Genomic DNA, 22,049 nt, shown 5'->3' with positions numbered 1-22,049 from the left:
CAACTCATCCACTCACTTGCGCCCATCTCTCGTTCTTACTTTCTGTGCAATTCTTTCTTTTGCATTTTCATCGTTTACTGGCTTTTGCCATCTACGTGGGGTTCAAGGGTGTCGTGCGTCTGTTTGATTCATTTCTCTTGTTTAGCTGCGACGCAAGCTTATCTTCCTCTTTGCCTTTTCTCTCGCTGCCTGTAGGCTGCACATTTCATGAGGATGATTTTTCCATCAAATGCCCAAAACATGAGGTAAGACAAGAAAACTGTTACTAGTAAAATTTATGCATTTTAATCATTACAGTGTTTGTTGCTGATGATATTTTACAAGACCTGAAGAACTTCTAGTCCTTAAAGTCGACACTTTGCAGCATCGTGTTGTAGAGTATCTTATAGTGCTTTGCAAAAGTATTCCTACATCCTAAAATTTTAGATCCATCGTCACATTACAACAATGGATCCACAATGTATTTCAATGATATTCAAAAGGTACTGCATAATTATTTGTTGGAAGGGAAATGATAAATGGATTTCAGCATTAGTTTACAAAAAGAAAGATCTGAAAGGTATGTTATGTATTTTTGTTAACCCCCTTTTACTCTGAAACCCCAAAATAAAATTCAGTGCATGGAAAGAGTCCATGTATGATTCAAGTCTGAATGAATATTGTGGAAGTTTCACTTTTATTTTTATTTTTAGAAGGCATACGTGAACAAGCAGAGCTCATAATTTAGCTTTTCTTCTCATGACTCCCTTCCTGTCCTACTTTTACTTTTCTAAAAGGAACAGTGTACACTTGTGCACATCCGAAATGTGAATCGCCTGGATCTACTGCATGTCACATGCAGTGCAGTTTACGCAGCTCTTCCTGTCCCTGTTAGTGTCCTTTAATTACAAAGGACAGATTCATCATTATCATCCCAGACTCACTAATTGTTAAACATTTCCAGCAGCCTAGACCGACCCAACACCCTCAGACCTCCACAATTACAACGGCTCCCTGCTTTTCTGGTGAACATTAACAGTCTGCACCACACCTGCTTTTCCTGTGGGACAGACACCATCTGCTGGTGATGAATGGACAGTGCAGCACAGCGTGGAAGGTCAAATGCGAGGGGGGTGGGGGGGCTGGTAGAGAGAGGCAGAGATGCTGACATTCAGCAGAGAGCAGCAGTGCATTGAGGCAGCGGTGGCACCAGCCTCACATCCTCCCTCCCCCCCCCCCCCCCCCCCCCCCCCCCCCTTCTCTGCATCTGCATTTTCTGTTCCTCCCTCCCTCCTTTGCTCCCTTTTCCTTTCCTGCTCTCCTCTGTGCAGACTGGCAGGGATGAAAAGCTGGCAGCTGATCAAAACACCCCACCCACCATCGCTGCCTGTTATCCTCCCCACATGCTCTCTCCACCATTACTCTCTACTTCTTCCTCTCATTATTTCTCCTTCCTCCTTCTTTTTTCCTGTTAGCCTCATTCCGCTTCTTTGCTCCCCCGCTGCTCCGTCTCTCCCAGCGTCTCAATCCGTTCACCTTCTGATATCCTATAAGCTCCCCGATTTGTTTTTTTCCCCCTTTCCATCCTCCCTTCACCCTTCCTCAATCAGCCCCTTTCTCACCCTCTTCCTTTCCCATCCTCTCTCTCTCTCTCTCCCTGCGCCTCCCCCTTCACCTCCACTCCCACGTCTGAGCGGCAGAGACGAAGTGTGAGAAACAGAGAGAAAATGAGAGCAAGTCAGAGAGAGAGAACGTTGTTACTGCGCTGAGGCAGAGCTGTCATCAGGCTGAGGGATCTGAGAGGCTTCATGTCTGCGCCGAGCCAATTTAAGCTGAGCGGCCCAATCAAAGGGAAGAGGAGACACGGATAAACATGCAAGCGCCCCACCCATGGGTTGCCACGTCAGAGGACTCTCTTTATCCCTGTGTTCTCACTTTAAGGCGGGATAAAATTCACCTAAACGTGACGCATTAATAGCGCATCAGCACGGGATGTTAGCTGTAAGCTCACATATATCCACTTGGGTGCAAAAAACCCCCCCAAAAAATTAAGGAACAGGGGAAACGCAGACAGTTTCACGCTGAGGCTGAGCTGAAATAAAAAGAGCCGAATCAGGACAGTTACATCAGAGAGCAGCAGACTGGAAGACGTCGAGGTGGTGCAAGAAAGGAAAGGCTGCAAAAGTGGAGAGCCTTCGTGTGACGGCGAGGTGGAGAGACTAAAGGTGTAAAAAAAAACGTCATGTGTTACTCCAGAGACCAGAAAGCAGAAAGAGACAGAGAGAGAACAGGAAGACCATGAGGATGGGCAGCTGGCAGACTGAAGTCAGAAGGAGGAAAATAAATGAAGAATACACTGCTTTTCAAATGTATGCAACTAAACATAGAATAAAATCTGGAAGAGACTATAAAGATTTGATACTGGACGGAGGCCTTTCAGCAAGCTAACATGAAATACTGCCACAGTGTTAAAATGTGTCAAAATCGAAAATGACCAATAAATGTGTATTTAAAAAATTGACATGCACAGATCCTCAGAGTGACTGGGAGTTATTTTGCAAAAAAGGAATGAACAGAAAATTAAGCTTTTTAGATGTGCAAACCTTTTAGAGATGTATCTAGAAAGACTTAAAGCTGCCTGGAGCCAAACATTTTTCAGCACATTAAATACAAACTCATACAACCTATTTCAAATTTCTATTTGTTAAGAAAACTGAAATTTTGTGGGGGGTGGGGGGGGTCCATCATGATGCAGCACTTTCTTTGTGTTGGCTGATAAAAATGTAGGAAAATACACAGAAACTTGTGACTGTAGCACAACAAAAACAAGAAGAGGCTCAAGCGGTGTGAAAACTTTTGCTAGTCACTCTAAGTGCATCACTGCCTCTTACATGGTTTTCTTTTTACAGCCAAGCTGGTCAGCTGAATTCATCTCTTTCATGCAGCAGCCTCGCTTTGATGTTTTCTGCACATTTCTGCAGGAAAAGCTCCAACTCTCACCACTCAGAGTGGCCTGGAGGCTCTCTCCACCTGCATCACAGCTGCCTGAAGCTTTTTCTGGTTCAAACCAAAGGGGGGGGAAAAAAGGGTCATAAGACAGGATGAAGAGAGTCGCTCTGAACGTCTCTAAATTTCTCCTTTCTTCCTTAACAGGATCTGTAAGATATCCCTGCATTCCATCTTCACTACCAAAATCATCACTCTGCCACTTGTCCTGCAAGCCAAATAAATAAATAAATAAAAATAAAATACATGACAGTAGACGAGCACGACGGCGAGAGGCTGCGTCGAGGTGTGGGGCCATGGAGCCGCTTATTCCCTGGAGAGCTGAACAGCTGCTTGGTGAAAAACTATCCCTTGCAGCGAGGCAGGGGGTGGTGACGCCGTCTATCAACGGGAGGGGACGTGCTTTTTGTCTGGACCCCAGCGGAAACTATTTGAAATGCAGAGCGAGGAACATTCGTGTGAGTGTGTGTTTTCGGATGGGCTCAGAGAACTGAACAGAAAGGTCCCTTTGGCCGCCTCGTCCAACAGGATCCCACAGCAGTTTTCTCCCTGCGTGTGTGATTACTCATTCCACAGCCACACCCTCAGAAAGAGTCTGACTATATCAGACTCTTTCTGATATAGTCATATCAGAAGAGTCTGAGTGGATTAGACTCTTCAATTCAAGATCTCGTCTGTCTTGGTGGGGGGGTGGTGATGGGGGGGAGAAGATTATATATACATATATATAAAAGAAAAACGAAAAAAAAACAAAAAACACTGTACCAAGTGTCAAACATGGTGGCGGTAGCGTCATGATGTTGGGCTGTTTCTCTAAACAGCCTAATAAACAAAAATACAGCAACCAACCAGTGGATGTACCATTTCAATGTCAGCATTTGTGTTTGGAACACGAGACGAAACTAAAAACGATAAACGAGGAAACTGTAAATGATGTGCTTTACAGGTTCTAAAAGAAAAAAAATGTATTTTAATATAATGCTCTTATCTTTAAAGGTGTATATTGATGTGCATTATGACTAGGCAACATCATTGCGTCACCCTTGTTATATGTCAGACTTTGTGTTACTCAGAAATGAAAATATACAGATATATATGTAAAAAAAATAATAATGATAATAAAAAAATATAAAATTTGTTGAGTTTAATTCAACTGTGTGCACATTCAGTATGTACAGCAGACATCCTCATCGTACCGGATCAGACGAGGGCTTGGATTACGGAAGCGGAGTTCGGTTTCATGTCACTTCATATCAATGTACAGCTCAGAAATATCCAATGATGTGTAATTACTCCACAGCCACGCAAAGAGACGCTCCACCTGTCTGTTTGTGTATCGAAAATGTAGCCTATTCTTCTCTCTGCCGGGCAATATAACGCTGCACCGCGCAGAGAGACCGTTAACGTTCTAGTCATATCAGAAAGAGACATATTTAAGTATTAACAGCAGAAAAGAACGTGCAAAAATGTCACACCAAAACATTCTCTTTTCGAAGCTCATTATTTAATGGTGTACAGAAGTATTTGATGCTGTTTAAATGTAAGATGTGATGTACTAATATAATTGTGTATAGTATTTCCTAGAGATGTTTATTTTCTATAAAATGGAATATGTTATTGCTTATAAAACGTTATTAAAAGAATCCACTGATGATACAAAAAAAAAAATAACCCCCCTTTTTTGGAATGTCACTTGTCTTAAGTGGGAGCATGCCGTTTTATTGATTTTCATGTCTGTTTGTTTTGGACTCGATGACACTACAGCATCACTTGGTTTGAAATGTTTTTTGTAACGCCAATGTTAAATATACCAGCACCTTTCAATGCTGCTACGACCAATGCCTGATGTTTTTGTCTTCCCTCGACACGCACACTTTGACACACTGAAGAAAATACCTGGACTAACGGCGCACAGCTAATTTATGATAAAATAAGGGGGTGGAGGGGAGAAGTAGCATGTTTTCCTTTTCGTTTACGTCAAAGGTTTGAGATCATAAAACTTTTGGATTTTTTTTTTTTAGCAAATTTTTCCCATCTAAGGATAAATATTCACTGAGACTTTCTGGGAGTGTTTGGCCTTTGTTGTGTGCATTAAACACAACAAAAATCTGAAAAGTGTGCAATACCATTCTGAAACTGCTTAAAGGACCTAAAATGTCAAAACCTACAAAGTAAGGACATAGGAACATATGTCACTCTTCAAAAGAGGAAACACAAGAGATCATGTCATTTTAGTTTAACACATATCCACAGTCAGAACAATTATTGAAGTTTAAAATATTAGTTACATTTTCAAATTAAGAAGATTCACCAATAAATAAAAAGGCCGTAAGTTTTCTTTAAAAAAATTATTTAATATTTACATGTAAGGATGAAATAATATAAGAGTGGAAGGAGGAAAAAAAACGTTAAATGTCAGCTATAAGACAATACCTTCCAACAAGGTTGCTACACAAGCTTTCTCCTCAGTTTTCAGATTTCACATGACCAACTATATATAAAAAAAAAAAAAACATACTGTTAAGTGGCAAGCATTTTGTTGAAATTTTTTACAAGCTTTTAAAAAAATCATCAGAAAATGATGTGGTCCACCTAGATTATGAGAAAAAGATATTTCCTTGTATGATAGTGTTACAAATGGGGAAAACCTCCTCGAATATTTCACTTTTTTAGGACAACAAATGATCTTCAGAAATGTCAAAGCCATGTCATAGAAAATTGTTTTTGATTTCATAGGTTTACAAATGTCCAAGACCTAAAGAGTCAACCCCAGCTCAGATCTATGCAGTACAGTCCTGACTCGACTAAACCTGGTCTAAGAATACTCAAGATGGATTCAGGGGGAGGAAATGAGCAAATATCACTCTGCATATGGAAAAAAAACAACAAAAAAAACGCCTAATCAAAGTTCCTCCAGATTATAAATATGGTGTAAAATATGTACACAGCAAAAAACAAATACACAACTATGAAAATAATTTCATAAAGCCTTATTGTTATTGTTGTTTTCCATTAAGAGCAGCCTCAGGCTTAGTGCAGACAAGAGATTGAGGGGGGTTGAGCCAGATGATGACCTCAAACCTTTACAGTATGTGGAGAGGCTTTTCAGCGCTCATGTCCACGATCAAACCATTGAGTTTGGTTACTTTTTATTTAATAATTCCCCCCCCTGGGCCCCCTGGCCCCCCCTGTCCCCCATAAACAAAGAGACACCAAGACCCCCACACGCAGGGCTGTCCGATTTGGGGAGAAAAGGTGCAGATCTGCCAGGCGGTCAAGGAGAGAGGGAGGAGCTACACATCTCTGCTCCCACCTTCGGGAAGTGGTGGCTCCTCACTGTGGTCAGAGTGGGACACTGCAATCAATTCTCACAAGGGAGTTTGGCCTGATAGGAAAAATGATGCTTTGTGTTTTTTCACATTACTTCATAATTTAAAAAGAAACAGAGTGCATAAACTCTAAAAGTGCCTTAAGATGTGAGGCCGGGTAGGCAGGAGGAGCAACCTGTGAATTTCAATAGAGACTGGAAGGTTTCTGCGGAAGCAGGTCTTTTGTCCACCTGTTCCTGCGCGCGTTTGTACACAGGAGGTGTTTCAGTACACAGTGTCGGTGCCAGTCTCCCTCGCCCCACCTCTCCCTCGCTCTAGCTGCTGGTGACGGTGGTGCCGCTCCCCAGCTTTATGATCATCTGCTGGCAGTCGTGGAGCGTCCTCTTGTCGCCGAGCTTCTCCAGGGTGCGGGCCGCATCGGCCAGCATGCCCACCCTTTGGCCCGGGGCCGACAGGAAGGAGGGAGGAAGGTAGCGGCAGGCCAGCATCACAGCCTCGGCCTGCTCCCGCTGGCCGGGCCGCGCCTCGCACTCCTCTGCACACAGAGAAACCAAACATTTGGTGAGCTATGAAGCTCAGGACAACTATTTGGATTATGTGTGCTTACAACCACCACGACATTGACATATTTTATTGCGATTTATGTCACACAAATAGTAGTACATATAAATGTTAAGTGGGTACGTTCACTTCGCTCACAGTAAAATTCAACGACTTTTCAAGAATTTTAGAGGGAAGTTTTCAAACTTTTCCCGCACTACACTTTGGAGATAAAAGTGTAAAGTTTTAATTAATCAATATATGACATAATTTATTAATGTTAATATTTTTTATTATGGTATTCTACATTCTACAGCAGGGACAAGGTGAAGTAAAATATAACAAAATCTTATGTTTTGAAATGTCTCTCACACACACACACAACCTACACACCCAACTAATCTAAGAACAAAATTTTAATTTAACAAAATAAAATCCCCTGATTTGAATAATTTTGCCGAATTATAAAATAAGACAATCAATAACTTGTTGAGCCATTGGAAATAATAAATGTTGATTACAATCCAAACAAAAGTAATGTTAAGCTAAACGACCTTCCTGCTCAAATTAAATGCTTCATAGGAACACAGGTCAATAAAGAAACATACAAAGAAATTCACAAAAAAGTGCTCTCCTTAAGCTTTCTGGCGTTCAGCAAATAGAAATAACTTTGGTAACTCTAACTGACCTAAAACATGAAATGTTTCATCTGATTCAACTTCAGACAGTGAGAAGAAATGTATCTGCGTCTTTTATGATGTGTATGAAAATATCTGGTTTCAGCTGTAGACAACAGTTTCCACATGTAGGCTTTTAATCAGCTATTAGATTGAACTTTATTGCAAAACTGTTAGGTTTACGTCAAGCACTTCAAGGACTTTCCAAACCTAGAAAACACCAAAAATGAAATTCAAGCATTTTCAAGGATTTCAAGCACCCCGAGTCTGACATACGTTTGCATTCAGGCCCTTTTAGGTCCCTCAAAAAAAATCTTTTTGTTTAGACTTTTATTAGACAAAACAGACCTAGCCAACCCCCACACTGCAGATTCTCTGACCATAAAACATTCGTCTCGCCAAAAGCGTCCCGATTACTTGCACAGGTCAGATGACACCTAAAAACCCACTGAAGCCTCTCCATTGACACGAACGCACCTGTCTTGGCTCCGGGTGTTGCTCGGCGCCGCAGTGAGCGGTCCAGTAGCTGATGGGTTCTGGTGGGACTGGCCCCCGCCATCAGCCTGGCAGTGGCTTCATGAAGGAACAACTGGAGAGAAGCAGAGGGCAGAGAGAGATCAGAGCCAAACAGGAGGAACAAGAGCGAGAGACGATGACTCACACCTAATGCTCAGCTCTACCTCAGAGAGTCTCTGTGAACAATGCTGCGACACACTTGCCTAAGGCTATGTGTGGGCGTGTGTGTGTGTGTGTTATGAGTGGAAGTGAGTAGAATTTTATTTTTTTTTACTGAGTATTGCTCCACAGACTCCCTGTAAACGATCAGCTTCAGTCAGAGCTGCTTTGGTTTGTGTTGCCGATTTAAATACGGGGTTTAAAATGGATGAGTTTGTGTTTAAATGAAGCAACAATGTGCTCACCATCTCTAGAGATTCATTACAATGGATTCTGTAACAACACAAAGCGTATTTATGTGTTGTTATAGAAGCCCTTTATTGGATAAGAAATCTGAAAAATCCAACCTTCAATTTGAGTGCATTTATGCAGAAAGGCGAACAAAATTCTTGCAAAATTAAAAAAGGTTTTTATAGTGAAATAGAGTGTCTAGAGTGGGAGTTTGCTGAACTGTAGTGGGACTTTAGCTTTGATCAGATAGCACTAAGATCAGGTGGGATTAATGTGAAATAAAGGATAAATATGTAGAGAAACACCTTATGCCCACTGATAAGTACGGTGAAGGATCTGTGATGCTGTGGGCCGGTTTCTCTTCCAAAGGAATGACCTTGTTAAAATGATGAAATCTTTAGCAGAGTTTTGATCCAAACCAACCGTGAAATGGTTTCACCAAACCCAAAATCAGCCTTTCTGACTGGTCACATCTTTACCACTGGTCACATAGCAATCGATCTGTTAAAGCAGTTTGTCAACCACGGGTAAAAATTGCACGTACTCTTCGCATTGCAGGTCTGAAGCTGTGTGCCAGCTTGCGCAGGGAGCAGAGGTCTTGCTGGAAGCCCTGAAGTTCTGGTGGCGACGCCTGATGAAGGCTGGCAGGACCGCTGGAGCCCGCCAAGCCAGACCCTGTAGGACTGGTTCCTTGCTGCTGCAAGCGCCAGATGTTGGTCCTCAAAACCAGCAGGAGGTCGCACACCATTAACTCGACGACCTGTAGAAATATCGACCGGATTGGTTGAAGTACGCAAATAGGACGTGTTTTGGCATCATGGAAATGATACGAGAGATTGACCAGGTCACAAAAATGGGTTACCTAAAATATTTCATATTTTTAATGGTTGTTTTTACCTTCCACATGTAGACTGAAAGGAAAACCTACAGAGATTTTATGAAGCAGAAACATACCCTCCCTTCTCCTCCATCCTGTGTGTGTGTGTGTGATTGTGTGTTCTGCTGCTCTTGGTCCAGCTCTGTGTTGCACTGCAGGTACATTGCACTCTTAGGAGACACACATGCAATGCAACTACAATGCACTGCAGCTCTGGCCATAAACATACACACACACACACACACACACACACACACAAACACAGCACAATCATTTTGTGCTGCCAATCCACCAGAATCACCATCTGGTAGAAACCACAGGGAGGGCCGCCACAGCGCCCCACAGAGGAACCGAGGAACTACTGCAGGGGGGAATCTGGAGATCTGAGGCCAGGTAAAAATCCTGCAGCTTTGTGTGCAAATAAGATCCTAAAAGTATTTTTTTTTTTTTTGTATTCCACTGTAAGCTTTTAAAAGATAAATCAGCTCGACTCCAGCATGTGCGTACCTTGTCTAAGCTGGAGCTGTGGCAGTGCGGTCCCAGGTTGAGGCTGTCTCGGAGCAGGGCGCTGGCCTTGTCAGTGTGGCTCAGACTCAGCTGGCAGTTTTCTGGCTTGGACAGCAGAGCTCTGACTGCCCTGAATGTGTTGAGGCACGCTTTGGGCAGAAGACTCCTGCCAGAACCAGTGGCAAACCAGACAAAGGACACAGGTTAAAGCAGTGCAAGCGTGTGACGGTGGTCGTGTGTGTGTGTGGGCATGTGCGTGTGTGTGTGGAGCAGTAAAAGAAGGCCAAAGTTCCATAAAATCCTCTCGAATCGGACGCAGAACTTACTCTGCGTTCTGCAGGCTGCGGGGCAGGTGCTCCACAGTTGGATAGAGCCTCTCTGCTGCAGCATCATCTCCTTGAAGCCAATTGATGATCACTATGGCAACCGAGGACCACCACTTAGAGTGGGGGTCGCAGCCTAGTGATTGGAGAAAAAAATTTAAAAAGTAAAAAAAATGAGACATCCTCCCGTAGACATGCAATTATGCAAATATTCGAATCCCCCACTGGCTTTTTTTTTTTCCCCCCACATTTAACATGCATCACAATACACAAAGACAGCTGCTGTCTATAGTTCTGAATCATTCTCTCTGGTAGAGTCCCACCTTGCACCCACAGCGAGATCTTTTAAGGAGGGTAATATATTCTGCTGCACACCCATGCAACCTCCCCTAACACATTTTAAAACACCAAGAGCATCCTGATGCTCTGCCAAGAAAAAGTTTCCGATTAAAAACCCCAGCACAGCCTCGCTTCCCTTCCTCCTTTCAAGGTGATCACAGATTTGACAGTGCTGAAGATAAATGAAGCAATCCGGCGTGCCTCCATTTTACCAAGTTCCCTTTTTTAAAATTTCTTTTTTTTTTTTTTTTTAAGCTTAGATTAGTGGAGATGAAAGTAAGTGCTGTGGGGGTGAAAGTCAAGTGGAAATCAGACTATGTGATTTCTAAAGAGTATAAATGGACTTTGTCGGTTGGTTATTTGATTTAGTAAAAACACAGAGGTAATGACACAGCTGGGACATGTAAAGGCAAAATGAAGCGATGCATTAAAGGGTTCAATTAAAAGCCATTTTTCTGTCGTGATTTTCCAGGAATGTTAGAATTTGTAATTCTGATTTATCAATTGCTTGAATTATTGCAGAATGGAATAAAATCAGCCTTTACTGTCCCGCAAAGGGGAATCTGGATATAAAGGTTCTCAAAAAAAGTTCTTAAAGTGTTAAAAAAAAACACATAAAAAAACAAGCTTAATAATAACAACAACAGCATAATCTACTGTACAAGACTGTAACATAAATACATACTGTGCAGTTATTAGGAATTAAGATGCTGCTATAGAATAAAATAATAATAATGCTTGTTATAATTATTACTGTATTTCATGCATTTTCTGCTCAACATTCAGATAGGTTTAATTACTCAGTTATTATATTTTTATTGTACAACAATATGTTATATGATTACAGCATTATTATTTACGAAGGCGTGTTTTATTTATGCATTTTAAATATTTAATTTGATAGGGTTATTATTATTTATAAAGATGCTATTTTTAATTATTATTAATACTATTAATGTTAAAATCGACAAACATTTTTTTATCTTTTTTTTTAACGTGTGAATATTCCAAATGAATAATTAACTATGACAATCATCATCATTTACAGAAAGCAAAAACAGAAAGTTGTCATAATTGCCATTATTTTCAAAAACTTTTGATCAAACTTTTAATATTCTAAAAATGTTTTAACCTACCAGTCACTATAGCCATGTTGGAGACAATTGCAAAGGACTGGGATGTTGCACCGGCGGCATCAGACGCACTAATCAACAGCTGGAGGTACTCCAAGGCATCGGCGTACTCCCTGATAGCAGAGACCAGTCAATCGGGTCAACAAGTGCTCCAACATTCTCATTTATTAGGAACTTTTTCACAATAGGGAAACTAGAAAAAATAATGAATACCGGTCAAAAACACAGAGAAATGTTTAAAAGCCCCCGGTGTTTTCTCACCCGTCAGCCTGGTTGGGACTCTTCTCTCCGTGCGGCTGGGCGACGCAGTAAAGAGCCTTTTCGAGGAGGTGTTCTCTGAAAGCCTGAGTCACCTGGGCCAGAGGGTCCACTGTAGGAACGCCAAGCCATTTCAATTATTTTAGAATAGTTTTCAGGGGAAATGGAAGACAATTCAATGGACTAAATTAGGCTACATTAGGTAACTGGTGGCCTACCAGTGTTTCCAGCCTGGCTGTAGATGCTTTCTTTAGGCGTGCTGCGAATGGCCCAGTCCCCGTCCACGAAGAAGCGGTGGCCGAGAGGGTGACAGAGCCACTGCATGGCCGGAGGCACGCAGCCGCTGGACGACAGGCACGCCTGGCGGGCGCTGCTCAGGAACACACGCTGTCGGGAGAGAAGACGGAGCTTGGTTCAGTGAGGTTCGCTTTTTTTCAGTCGCTGAAGGCTTTGACTGATTAATATAAGCTTGGAAATGACGACTCACAGAGGTAAAATGGAGGATCCTTGGCAGGCTGGCTTTGACTCGTAGCGCTGCAGAGACGTAGACCTCAGCCAGACTTGCTACCGGCAGGCATGAGCCAGCACATTCTGCCAGGTTCACCGCACTTAAAGCCATGTGGACTGCTGACAGGTGGCTGCCGTTCAGCTTCCCTGCACAAACACACAAGAAAAGGTTCAGAACATCCAAATGTTTTCCTGTTATTGTAGATGATATTAGGATAGATCAAAAATGTTGTTTTAAGAAGTCAAATGCGATTAACATAAGCTAAGTTGTGGTGTTAAATCTACCTGTCATGTGAAGCTGGTGCAGGCGGTGATAAACCAAGGCGGCATCACGACTGCTTTTACACGCATCCTCCTGCAGGGGGCGATCGCTGCGCAGACCTCCAGCCCTTGCGGCGAGCCAGCGGCCGACCCAGAGGCGCTGAAGGCAAAACCTCAGCAGGGACCAGAGCACCGCGCAGGCCAGGTCCAACTGGGAGATGGGCAGGGGGCGACCCAGCGCCTTCAGACAGGTTCGTAAGTTATGACTGGCCTGAGCAAAATCCCCCTGAAGGGAAAGAAGACAGAAAAGCTAATGTAAGGCATGGATGAATCGTTATTCAAAAGGCTGATTAATAACCAGACCATCTTACTCTGGCCAGGTCCAGGTCGGCCTGTTTGCGGTGTCTCCAGAACAGCACGGACGACCCTGAATGTGGACGGGTCACGGGCTCGCCGTAAACCAACAATCGGATCAGAACTCCTGACACCAGAATACCGTTCAGCAGCCACACCAATATGGTAGGGAGCATCCAATCCATCCAGCCCCAAGACTCATCTACAGACAGCATGGATACACTCAGTAATGAGCAAAAATAACTCCGGTAGACAACTGCTACAACGAACCAGCAGGTTTACCTGGAATATCTACACCCAAGACGCTTCTTCCTGCATGATGGGGGTTAATGTCTGCATTGTTTCCTGCAGAGTTGCTGCCGGATGAGCAGAGCAAAGCAGCCAGTGGGTTGAGGGAGAGGAAGAGGAAGGTAAAGGCGCACAACGCCATGCGGGAGCGGTCCAGCATGCCTCCGACCACGCCACCTGCTGCAGATTGGTCCAGCAAGCCTAAATTTGACTGCAGCAAAGGAAGATCCAGAAAAAGACAATTAGTGTAAATTTAACCTAAAATAAAAATTTACTGTCTCGCAACTTTCAAAATCGCTGCCTGGCAAATTAAATGTTCGCCACACACCTTTGTGTCCTCTCCCATGGGACTGTCAGGCTCCGAGTCACTGCTACAGCGCGAGAACGAGGTAGGGGAGCCGACGTCGGAGGCTGGCGGAGTGGGCAGCTCGTTCTTCACTTCTGCCTGAGTGTCCACCTCCATGGCAACCAGGTCTTTGAGAGACTCTTTGAAAGGAAGGAGAAAGCGATCACACAAAAAAAAGAACAGTCAGGAGTGTAGACCAACAGCTCAGAGGGCTTTAGCCTGGCTTAACAGCGCGCCGAAGAACACGGACAGGATGAGGGTTCAAATGCTCACTGTTCTTCTGAGCTGCCATTTTCAGAGCCATGTTCTCCTGTTTGAGCTTCTGATTCGTCTGCTGCAGGTAGCGGATGTAGTCGATGGCTTTCCTGAGGACAGCCGACTTGTTGAGCTAAAGAAGAGGAGGAATGTTACAGAAAACGCGCCGTAAATTTTCCAACTTTAAACACAGCATCTACACCAGTCAGTCATTACATTACCACCAGAACCAAGAACATCAAGCAAATACTTTGGTTTTATTACAATGAAATAGCATTGCATCGTAGTATAGTAGAGCATAGAATAAACAGTTTCCAACCTTGGCTTCAGTGCCAGCGACAATATCTTTCAGCTCCAATATTTTATCGTTGATGGAGGAACGATAGCGTTTCTCGATGGCGTTGTGAGCAGTGCGCTTCTCCCCCTTGTGCGGCTGGCCTGACGGCTTGCCGGCGATGGCGATGCGGTTGATGGGAAGCTTTTCCGCATCCACCATCACAGGCACGGTGGTCAGGATGGTACCCCCACCCATAAAAGCCTACAAATGGATAGAAATCAGTAAAGTTTTCTCAAATGTAAAATTCACAATTTACAGATTGACATCTGGCCTCTTCTGCTACCTGCAGGGATGTGCTCTGTACCGAGCTGGTGGTGGTCACTAGAGACGTAGGGGAGGCCATGGTTGTGACCATACAAGGGTCAGGCTTTAAAGTGGTGAGCAGCACAGATTCAGCCTTTATGAACTGGGGCTGCAGCAGCACCTGATGCAAACACACACAGACCAATGACCCATAAATAAGGCATCCTTTATCCAGTCCAGGAGCAATCAAGGAGAAGCTTCACACACTTACAGGTACTTGTTGTACTTGGGTTGTAATAGTCTGTGCTGGAGGGCTAGCTGAGGTGGCCAGGAGGGGGGAGGCGGTGGTCAGGCCTTGAAGCTGGGTCTGAATGGTCACTGGCTGGACGCTTGGAGGCGAGGACGATAAGCTGGTGGCAGGAGAGCTCACGTTGCTGCGGCCGACGGCTGAAAAACAGGGACAGCACCGTTAAACCAAGCAGGTTAAACTCGATAAAATATCTCTTTAATACATTTTCTTTTTCAGATGAATTAATATGGGTATTTGCTGTATTTTTTTATTGCAACTGAACTGCTGCAAATGTGGAACATCAACACTAGTAATCAAGCAAAGTCTAAAGGCGGCAAAGGTTTTGTGAAAAAGAGAATCGTGGAAGCAATTCAAATTCTAAAACTTTTATGTCTTTATACCTACTACAAAGTATTTATCGTAATCTTTTGTTATCGGTGTGTATCTTATCATTTCTTTAAAAAGCCTATCTTTTATTTCACTAAAAGAAAGGTGGCAAGTGAGTAAACTTTATTTATATAGCACCTTTCACAGACAAAAATCCCAAAGTGCTGTAAAATGTTCATGAAAAACAAGCTGAAACAGCCGACAAAAACAATAAGAGGTGCATTTAACTAAAAGCTTGTCTAAATAATAAAAAAAGTGTCTTAAGCTGCTTTTCGAAGGATTCAACAGTTATAGACAACGCATCTATGAGTAACACCGACGCCCAACAAACGACTAATTGATTTTAGTTGTAGTTTTCTAAAAATGTGTCACTTTAGCATAAGAATTATGCAAACAAGCATGAAGAATTGAAACAGTCGTGGATGAAAGTGGTCTAAAAATACTGATATACAAGCAGAAAGCAGAGGTTCGCCAACAGCTTTAAAACTTTTCTGTCATTAGTTGGGGTGGAAAGCAGTTGGAAAAATATCAGCTGAATGTCAGGCAAGAACATTAGAACAGTTTGTAATGCCATACACTAATGGCATTACAAAGTAAAAAAGGAAAAAAGTATCGACTTAATTATAAAACTAATCAATTAAATGGATAAAATGATGCAACAGATTCAACTTAAATACAATAATTGTGACTCAACATGTTCGTCTAGGAGTAGCTTTACAAATGCTGCTGCTGGAACAAAACGCAGTTTAAAAACGGGGTTTCTTAATGGGGCCATCATTTATTATTTAGCAATCAGATCATCACTTTCTCTGGAAGGCTAACAGAAGTCAAATGAATGTAGAAAGTGATTCAACAAAAATCCCAAATCTAGACATTGCAAAACGTGAAAGAAAAGCACCATTAAAGTAAAGTAATAGCCAGAAAAGCTAATTTGCTATCAGGGTATTGTAACAGATGAAGGACTTCAAGAGGCGACACAAGAAGCAAACCGTTTTCAGCCCTTTTGCCAATATCCTAACTAAGCTTATAATTTCATAAAACGATTTGTTAATAAGTGTGTAGACTGAAGATAACCTTTTACCTATTTAGAAATTTCAGTGAGTCATTCCATACCTCCTCTTATCACGTAAAATTGAGATAACGGTTACATGTGCCAAACCGCACCAGGGTCAGAGACTTTAGCCATGTGGTAATAAAAAAAAGATTGAATCCAATAAAAAAAGAACTATAAAAAAGAACTACATCATCCTAACCCCAGCGAACACCTCATAATATCTCCTTCAATCAGTGAATCAGTGAGTTGCTTCTATGCTAAACTAATTACTGAGTATGCATGTATAATACACTACACAGTAGCTACTGCACTCTGCTGAACCTATATCTACAGAGAGTATTGTGCAAACACAGAACTTTGATAATAGTTTTATTAATTTAGCCAGGGCTATTAGACAGAAATTAGTTGCAATATCCAAAGGCTTCTTTGTCGTCACACCTCAACATCTAATTAATGATTGTAGTAGAAGACACACGACAAATGTCAACATTATTAAAATGAACAAAACTATTAAGCGGATATGAGCAAAGGATAAATTGACAGCACTCGAAGAGCTTATTGTGTAATTAAGCAGCTTTACAACACTAGTCATTCTGAGCCAATAACACAGCAATTCGTACAGCACTCATTGAAATAAGCCCATACTAAGACACTGGTGACATAGGGACAACTTTTTTTCTTTAACTCATATTACGTCTATAGAGCAAATCAAAACATTGCGAACGTCAATTCATGATGGATATTAGACTGTGACACACAAAGAAAACGATCGTGGAACTGCACTTCAAAATATCAGAACAATTTTTCCCTTACAGAGAATTTCTGATTTTCCAGTTTTTTTGAGTTACACGTCTTTCTCTTCGACACGTTCGTCACCTTGCAAAAGACTTACCCGTAAAGCTACTTTGGCTCTGAAAGTTGCTCTGGGCCTGAGGTTGTGCCTGGGGCTGAGGCGCAGTCTGAGGCGCAGGGGATGTGAAGAGTGTCTGTGTCGTGGAGCTGAACGCCGGATTTGGACCTGGCGAGCCGTGAGGGGACGCTGCTGCCTGCGCGGCGGCAGGCGGGCTGACGCTCGGCTGGGGCTGCTCCACCAGGGGCTGTCTGAGGCTCTGAGCCTGCTGGCTCGACAACGGTTGCTGCTGCCTCTGTGCGGAGCTGGGTACCTGAGCCAGGGGAGACTGCTGGAAGGTAGCAGGCTGGAAGGCCTTGTCTGGGGCCGAGGAGCTGCGGCTGATAGGCGGGCCCAACAGGGCGTCTAAGTGGGGGTTGCTGCTCAAGATGGAGGAAGTGGTGGTGGATGAAGGTGTGGGAGTGGTGGCAGGAGGTGAAGCAGAGGTGATGGTCTGGGACAAGGCATTCATCTCTTGGGTGGAAGGGCTCCCTGAGAAGGGAGTGGGATCAAAGAGTCCTCCAAACTCCATGTCCTGATTGTTGATGAGCTGAAGCATGTCTGGAGAAGTGCAGAAAAAACAGAAAAAAATAGGAATGTTACCCATAAACCAGAAATAAACCTCATAATTACTCCATTAAAAGCTAAAAAGCATCTGTTAAAAATTGAAATACAAGTGTGATAAAAAGGTGAAAAGGCAAAGTGACAGCTAAGAGGGCCCTGCAGATCAGAAATTTAAAAGGCGTCTGGAGTGTGTCTACTCTCTGTCCTGGATCAGGTCCAGTGTAGCTATGGGAGACCGGTCCTGAACATTACCAGAGACCCCTCACACACTCGACATGAACTTCCTGGAACTGTTGCTACCAGGCAAAAAGTACCACATCAAAAGCAGAACCTTCCCAGACGGACGCACAGCTTTCTGCCTCAAGCGGTTTAAACGCCAAAGTGAAGTGAAGTATATGCGCTTCACCTCATCTGTGTCGTGTTTTATCCATCTGTGTTTCTCTTTAATAGATTTTTTTACACTGGTGGAAATTTTGAGAAAATTCTGCCTTTTTTTTCTTTGCTAAATGATATGCAATTAATTGGTAGTATATCAGTCTGGGGCTGGTGGAGAACCTGGATGACTTGCAACCTTCTTTTGAGTCATTTTTGTATTCCAGAAAATAAGAATATGCATTAATAAATCATATATCCAGCTGCTTGTATTTATTAAGCTTTTTTAAACCAAAGTACTGCTATTTAATTTGTAAATAGTCAATCCCAAAGCTTCTAGTGATCATTGGATTTCCAAGGTATTAAAGGTTTGAGAACTCAAACTCTCTCTCTTGACAAAGATAAAGTGTTCTTTGCATATATTGAAAATAATTTTCCACTTCTAGATTTGACTGGTTAAAGTATAGAATAATCGCATCCCTGAGAAACGTAATCAATTACAAATTTATTGATGGAACTTGACTTAATGTCGTGTTTTGATTGTTGATTCTATGTTGCATTGTGTTTCTGTGTTTGATATGATGTAAAGCACTTCGAAATGCCTTGCTGCTGAAATGTGCTCTACAAATAAAATTTGATTTGATTTTGATTTGATTCGATCCAAGAAACGCGCTACCGGGTGTATGTTATGTCTGCTGTGCAACGCTGAAAGCCTGAATGTATAAAAACCACTGTTGTGTATGAGGTGATCGCTCTTGACCAATCAGAGCGCGGCTCTCAGACTTGCTATGCCGATCAGACCAAGACAGCGAGCAGAGGGAGAGATGCTCGGTTTCCACTGGAGGTTACCACCGTGCAGCGTCACCAGCGGGTTACAGTCGGTCAAATTTAGGAGAGCACGACCGAATACTGTTTACCCACTGGCCGTTTATCATGTTACACTTTGGCTGTTCTCATAAAACACACATTGCAGAACGGTGGAAAAATCTGTAGGAAACAGAAGATCTGGCATTATTGATAAAAAGCAGTTTTCCCCCTCCTTAATAACACAAACTGTGGAACATCTCATAATTCACAAGGATTTAAGATAAAAGACATAACTAGGCGTAATAATGCAGAACGTCGTATTGCATTAGGGCAAACCGTAAAAACTTGTTAATACGTCCCAACTGAGGGAGCTGAACCCAGGAAGGAGGAATGAACGACAGTAACCTCTGTCGGTGAGGCACGCGGGGGGCGGGGCTCACTCACAACCGTTAGCAGCACATTAGCTTCACTTGCTAAAATTAGCAACAGACTAACCAATTTGTGCACATTTAAGTTATAGTAAAAACCACTTACAACCGAAGGGAAGCATTTTTAGAAAACCCAAAAGCTAAATAGCTAATTCTAGCTATGTGTCTTATTAAAAACACACTATAAGCTGTTTGAGTCATTAAGTTTGTTTCTGCTGTTTGCTACAAAGTGCACAACACACATTACTAAAACAAAAAAAACCAGAGAAAAGTCCATGCAGTGCTTACTCTCGCAGCTCTTTAAACATGACTGACTTCACAGGTATCCATATAAATAAATGTACAACTCCTTACCATCGATGTCGCTTAAGAGGACCGTGTCAATTTCACTTGGGTCGTTAAGAGACAGTGTTGGATCCAGATCCAGCGAAGGATCGTCAAAAGACAGGCGGTTCATCTTCACTCTCGTCTGATTCTATGGACCACAGAATCGGCTCGACGCGCTACCTGATCTCAGGGAACTGGAGGGTCTTTTATCGTTTACGTCCCTACATTTGATAAACTGTCGGATCCCAAGTCGACTTAAAACTTATCCAGGATGCGCTGTTTGCCGATACGTCAACTAAACTATACACACCAACCCGCCATGATCGCCGCTGGGAAACTTGTCAAACCGAGTCAAACACTGAGGCTCATTCAGCACCAACAGAGGAACCCACGCAACCCTGAAGACTGACAGGTGAGCCAGCCAATCAGCGAGCTTCTAGCAGATTCCCACGATTCTCATTATTGTTTTGATTGCTGAGCAAACGGATGAAACAATGTGGAGTGCATTTCAATCATTTTATGAGACGTTACAAGAGACGTTATGGTTATTAATTTGTGATAAACACGACACACTACTCTACCGTAGTCATTATTAATCCAATGACAAGAAATAAATGAAAACGCCAATAAAACCATAACTCTGCTATGTACTGATATACATTCTAATATTCAATTCAGTAATGTTTACTCCATCTTAAATTATGGTAACAAATTATTAATATTGGAGGCAGCAGCGTGCATTTGTTTATTATGGGCCTGTTGCGAAACAACCAATCAAAATCCCATGTGGGCGGGAGCTGCCGGTAGTTAAGTTTGTCTGACCGGAATCAGCACCGCCTCCTGTAGAACCAGCGAAATTGTCCAATGAGAAGCTGAGAATCGGAGTGGGGTGATTCGACGTCACAGCTCTGAATCTGAGCGATTACATCATGTGCTGCTCAGTCTTGCAGGAGTGGAAGTAGCGACACTAAAATAAAACGAAGGTACTTTTGTGAAAACAAAAAACTAAAATTGTAGATGTAACTTATTTATTGAAACTTACCAATAAACACTTTAAATCCCAACATAAAAATAACTTTAATAAAAAAAAGACTAAAAACGATATAGTTCAGCAAAACAACAAACTAAAATGTTAGTACTTTTGATTTTTAACAAAACATTAAACAGGTTATGGTTAAAAAAAACAAAAAGCAAATATATGCTAAAAAAGATTGCAATTAAAACAAAATATCTTCTATAAACAAATAAGTACCTTTAAAATTGTATGGAAATAGGTCAGTGACCTACAGTAGCACTACATTGACAGTGGCTGTCACTGTGGCTGACCTTGTATTTTTGGGGAGGGTTGTTGGGCATGTCACGAAAATTTTATACACAAAAGTAATTATTTACACAAATGACAGATTTAGGTTTTATTCTAAAATGTATCTTTTACCTTCATTTTTCTCCTGATTGGAAGTAATATGAGAAATTTTGGAGTGGCAAAGCTAGTTCCAACTTGAATCAGAGAATCTGTGAATGGAGTTGAAGAGTTGGATGATGGCGAGACTCAGAAAGAGCTCATTGCCAAATTAATTTTAAAAATATCAGTGGAAACAGGTAAAAAGTTATTCAGGAATAATAATAAAAAGGTTTGATTACTGTAATATAAATAAAAAATCTTCAATTGGAGAGGATGAATATACTTTAAGACATTTTTGGTTTTGTTGAAAAGTGGATAACAGATAAGTGTTTTTTTTTAAACCGATACTTCTTTTACGTATTATTTTGTAAATCTCAATATCAGAATCAGAAAAAAAATATCCTGAAACTTAAATCTGTCAAATGTATGTTCAGTCAGAAGCTTCTTCAAATTTGATGTAATACAGACCGCTACAAGAGATCTTTCCTGCCAACAGCCATCACTATTTACAATAACTCTTTGAAGAATTTTAATTAATATAAGCTACAACATTTAATTTCTCTTTGGGATCCATCTTTACACTACACGAGTACACATTAATTAGATCATTTAGTAAACAAAATAAACCAGTAATGTACTGCACATCTTTTATAGTCCTTCTGGGGAACAAGATGTATCTGAAATGTCTGAAAATTTTCTTTAAGAGTAACCCTTAAGGTTTTCTGGAGGCTTTTTAAAATTTCTCTTTATAAACCAGTGATTTTAAGACTAAGTCAAAAGAGATGAAGTTTGATTCAGTTTTTTTGCACAGCATCATGTGAACAGAATTTGTTGCTGCCTACATGACTAGTAGTTAAATGGACAATGTACCCATAGCCATGTCTCAGCAAAATCTAGAGAAACTCATCCTTGCGTTCATCTTCAGTTGTATTGATTATTGCAACAGCGTCTTCACAGGTCTGTCCAACAAATCAATCAAACAGCTGCAGCTGATCCAGAATGCTGCTGCTCGCGTTCTGACTAAAACCAGGAAGATAGAGCACATAACACCAGTTTTAAAGTCCC

General features: G+C 41.9%; 2 protein-coding genes and 1 long non-coding RNA gene across 4 annotated transcripts in view; 2 read left to right on the top strand and 1 right to left on the bottom strand.

Moving 5' to 3' along the window:
- Positions 1-3,580, top strand: part of rai1 (retinoic acid induced 1) — a 61,999-nt gene extending 58,419 nt beyond the window's left edge. Inside the window, exons 4-5 of one of the 2 annotated variants that reach the window (XM_032586353.1) lie at positions 196-245; positions 2,889-3,580. In XM_032586353.1, coding sequence (XP_032442244.1) covers positions 196-245; positions 2,889-3,074 — 236 coding nt within the window. In that variant the 3' untranslated portion in view covers positions 3,075-3,580. The remainder of the gene's footprint in view (positions 1-195; positions 246-2,888) is intronic. The other variant, XM_032586354.1, reaches the window with a different exon arrangement.
- Positions 3,581-4,865: 1,285 nt separating this feature from the next.
- Positions 4,866-5,485, top strand: LOC116734837 (uncharacterized). Its single transcript, XR_004342273.1, has 2 exons — positions 4,866-4,968; positions 5,162-5,485. It is a non-coding gene; the product is annotated as an uncharacterized LOC116734837 (long non-coding RNA).
- srebf1 (sterol regulatory element binding transcription factor 1) lies at positions 5,319-19,957 on the bottom strand. The gene is made up of 19 exons (XM_032586355.1): positions 19,610-19,957; positions 17,088-17,645; positions 14,737-14,912; positions 14,506-14,646; positions 14,205-14,423; positions 13,904-14,018; positions 13,613-13,770; positions 13,279-13,495; positions 13,014-13,198; positions 12,667-12,928; positions 12,362-12,528; positions 12,093-12,261; positions 11,878-11,986; positions 11,620-11,729; positions 10,148-10,280; positions 9,822-9,987; positions 8,982-9,197; positions 8,009-8,120; positions 5,319-6,849 (listed from the first exon to the last, which is right to left on the bottom strand). Exons 1-19 carry the CDS (start codon positions 19,710-19,712, stop codon positions 6,629-6,631), a joined length of 3,537 nt encoding a protein of 1,178 aa, XP_032442246.1. The 5' UTR covers positions 19,713-19,957; the 3' UTR covers positions 5,319-6,628.
- Positions 19,958-22,049: the final 2,092 nt, after the last annotated feature.

The sequence above is a fragment of the Xiphophorus hellerii genome, chromosome 16 (assembly GCF_003331165.1).
Source record: "Xiphophorus hellerii strain 12219 chromosome 16, Xiphophorus_hellerii-4.1, whole genome shotgun sequence".
NCBI lineage: Eukaryota > Metazoa > Chordata > Actinopteri > Cyprinodontiformes > Poeciliidae > Xiphophorus > Xiphophorus hellerii.
This window is presented reverse-complemented; position numbering and strand designations above follow the sequence as displayed.

Bases quoted from the DNA above. Each gene is read 5' to 3' on its own strand.
- srebf1 (XM_032586355.1), bottom strand. From the start codon at position 19,712: ATGAACCGCCTGTCTTTTGACGATCCTTCGCTGGATCTGGATCCAACA. The intron at 10,281-11,619 runs GTAGGTTAAAAC...TCCAATCACTAG, and splicing joins CAACATGGCTATAGTGACTG to GCTGCGACCCCCACTCTAAG. The intron at 9,198-9,821 runs GTACGCACATGC...ATATTTCTACAG, and splicing joins ACAGCTCCAGCTTAGACAAG to GTCGTCGAGTTAATGGTGTG.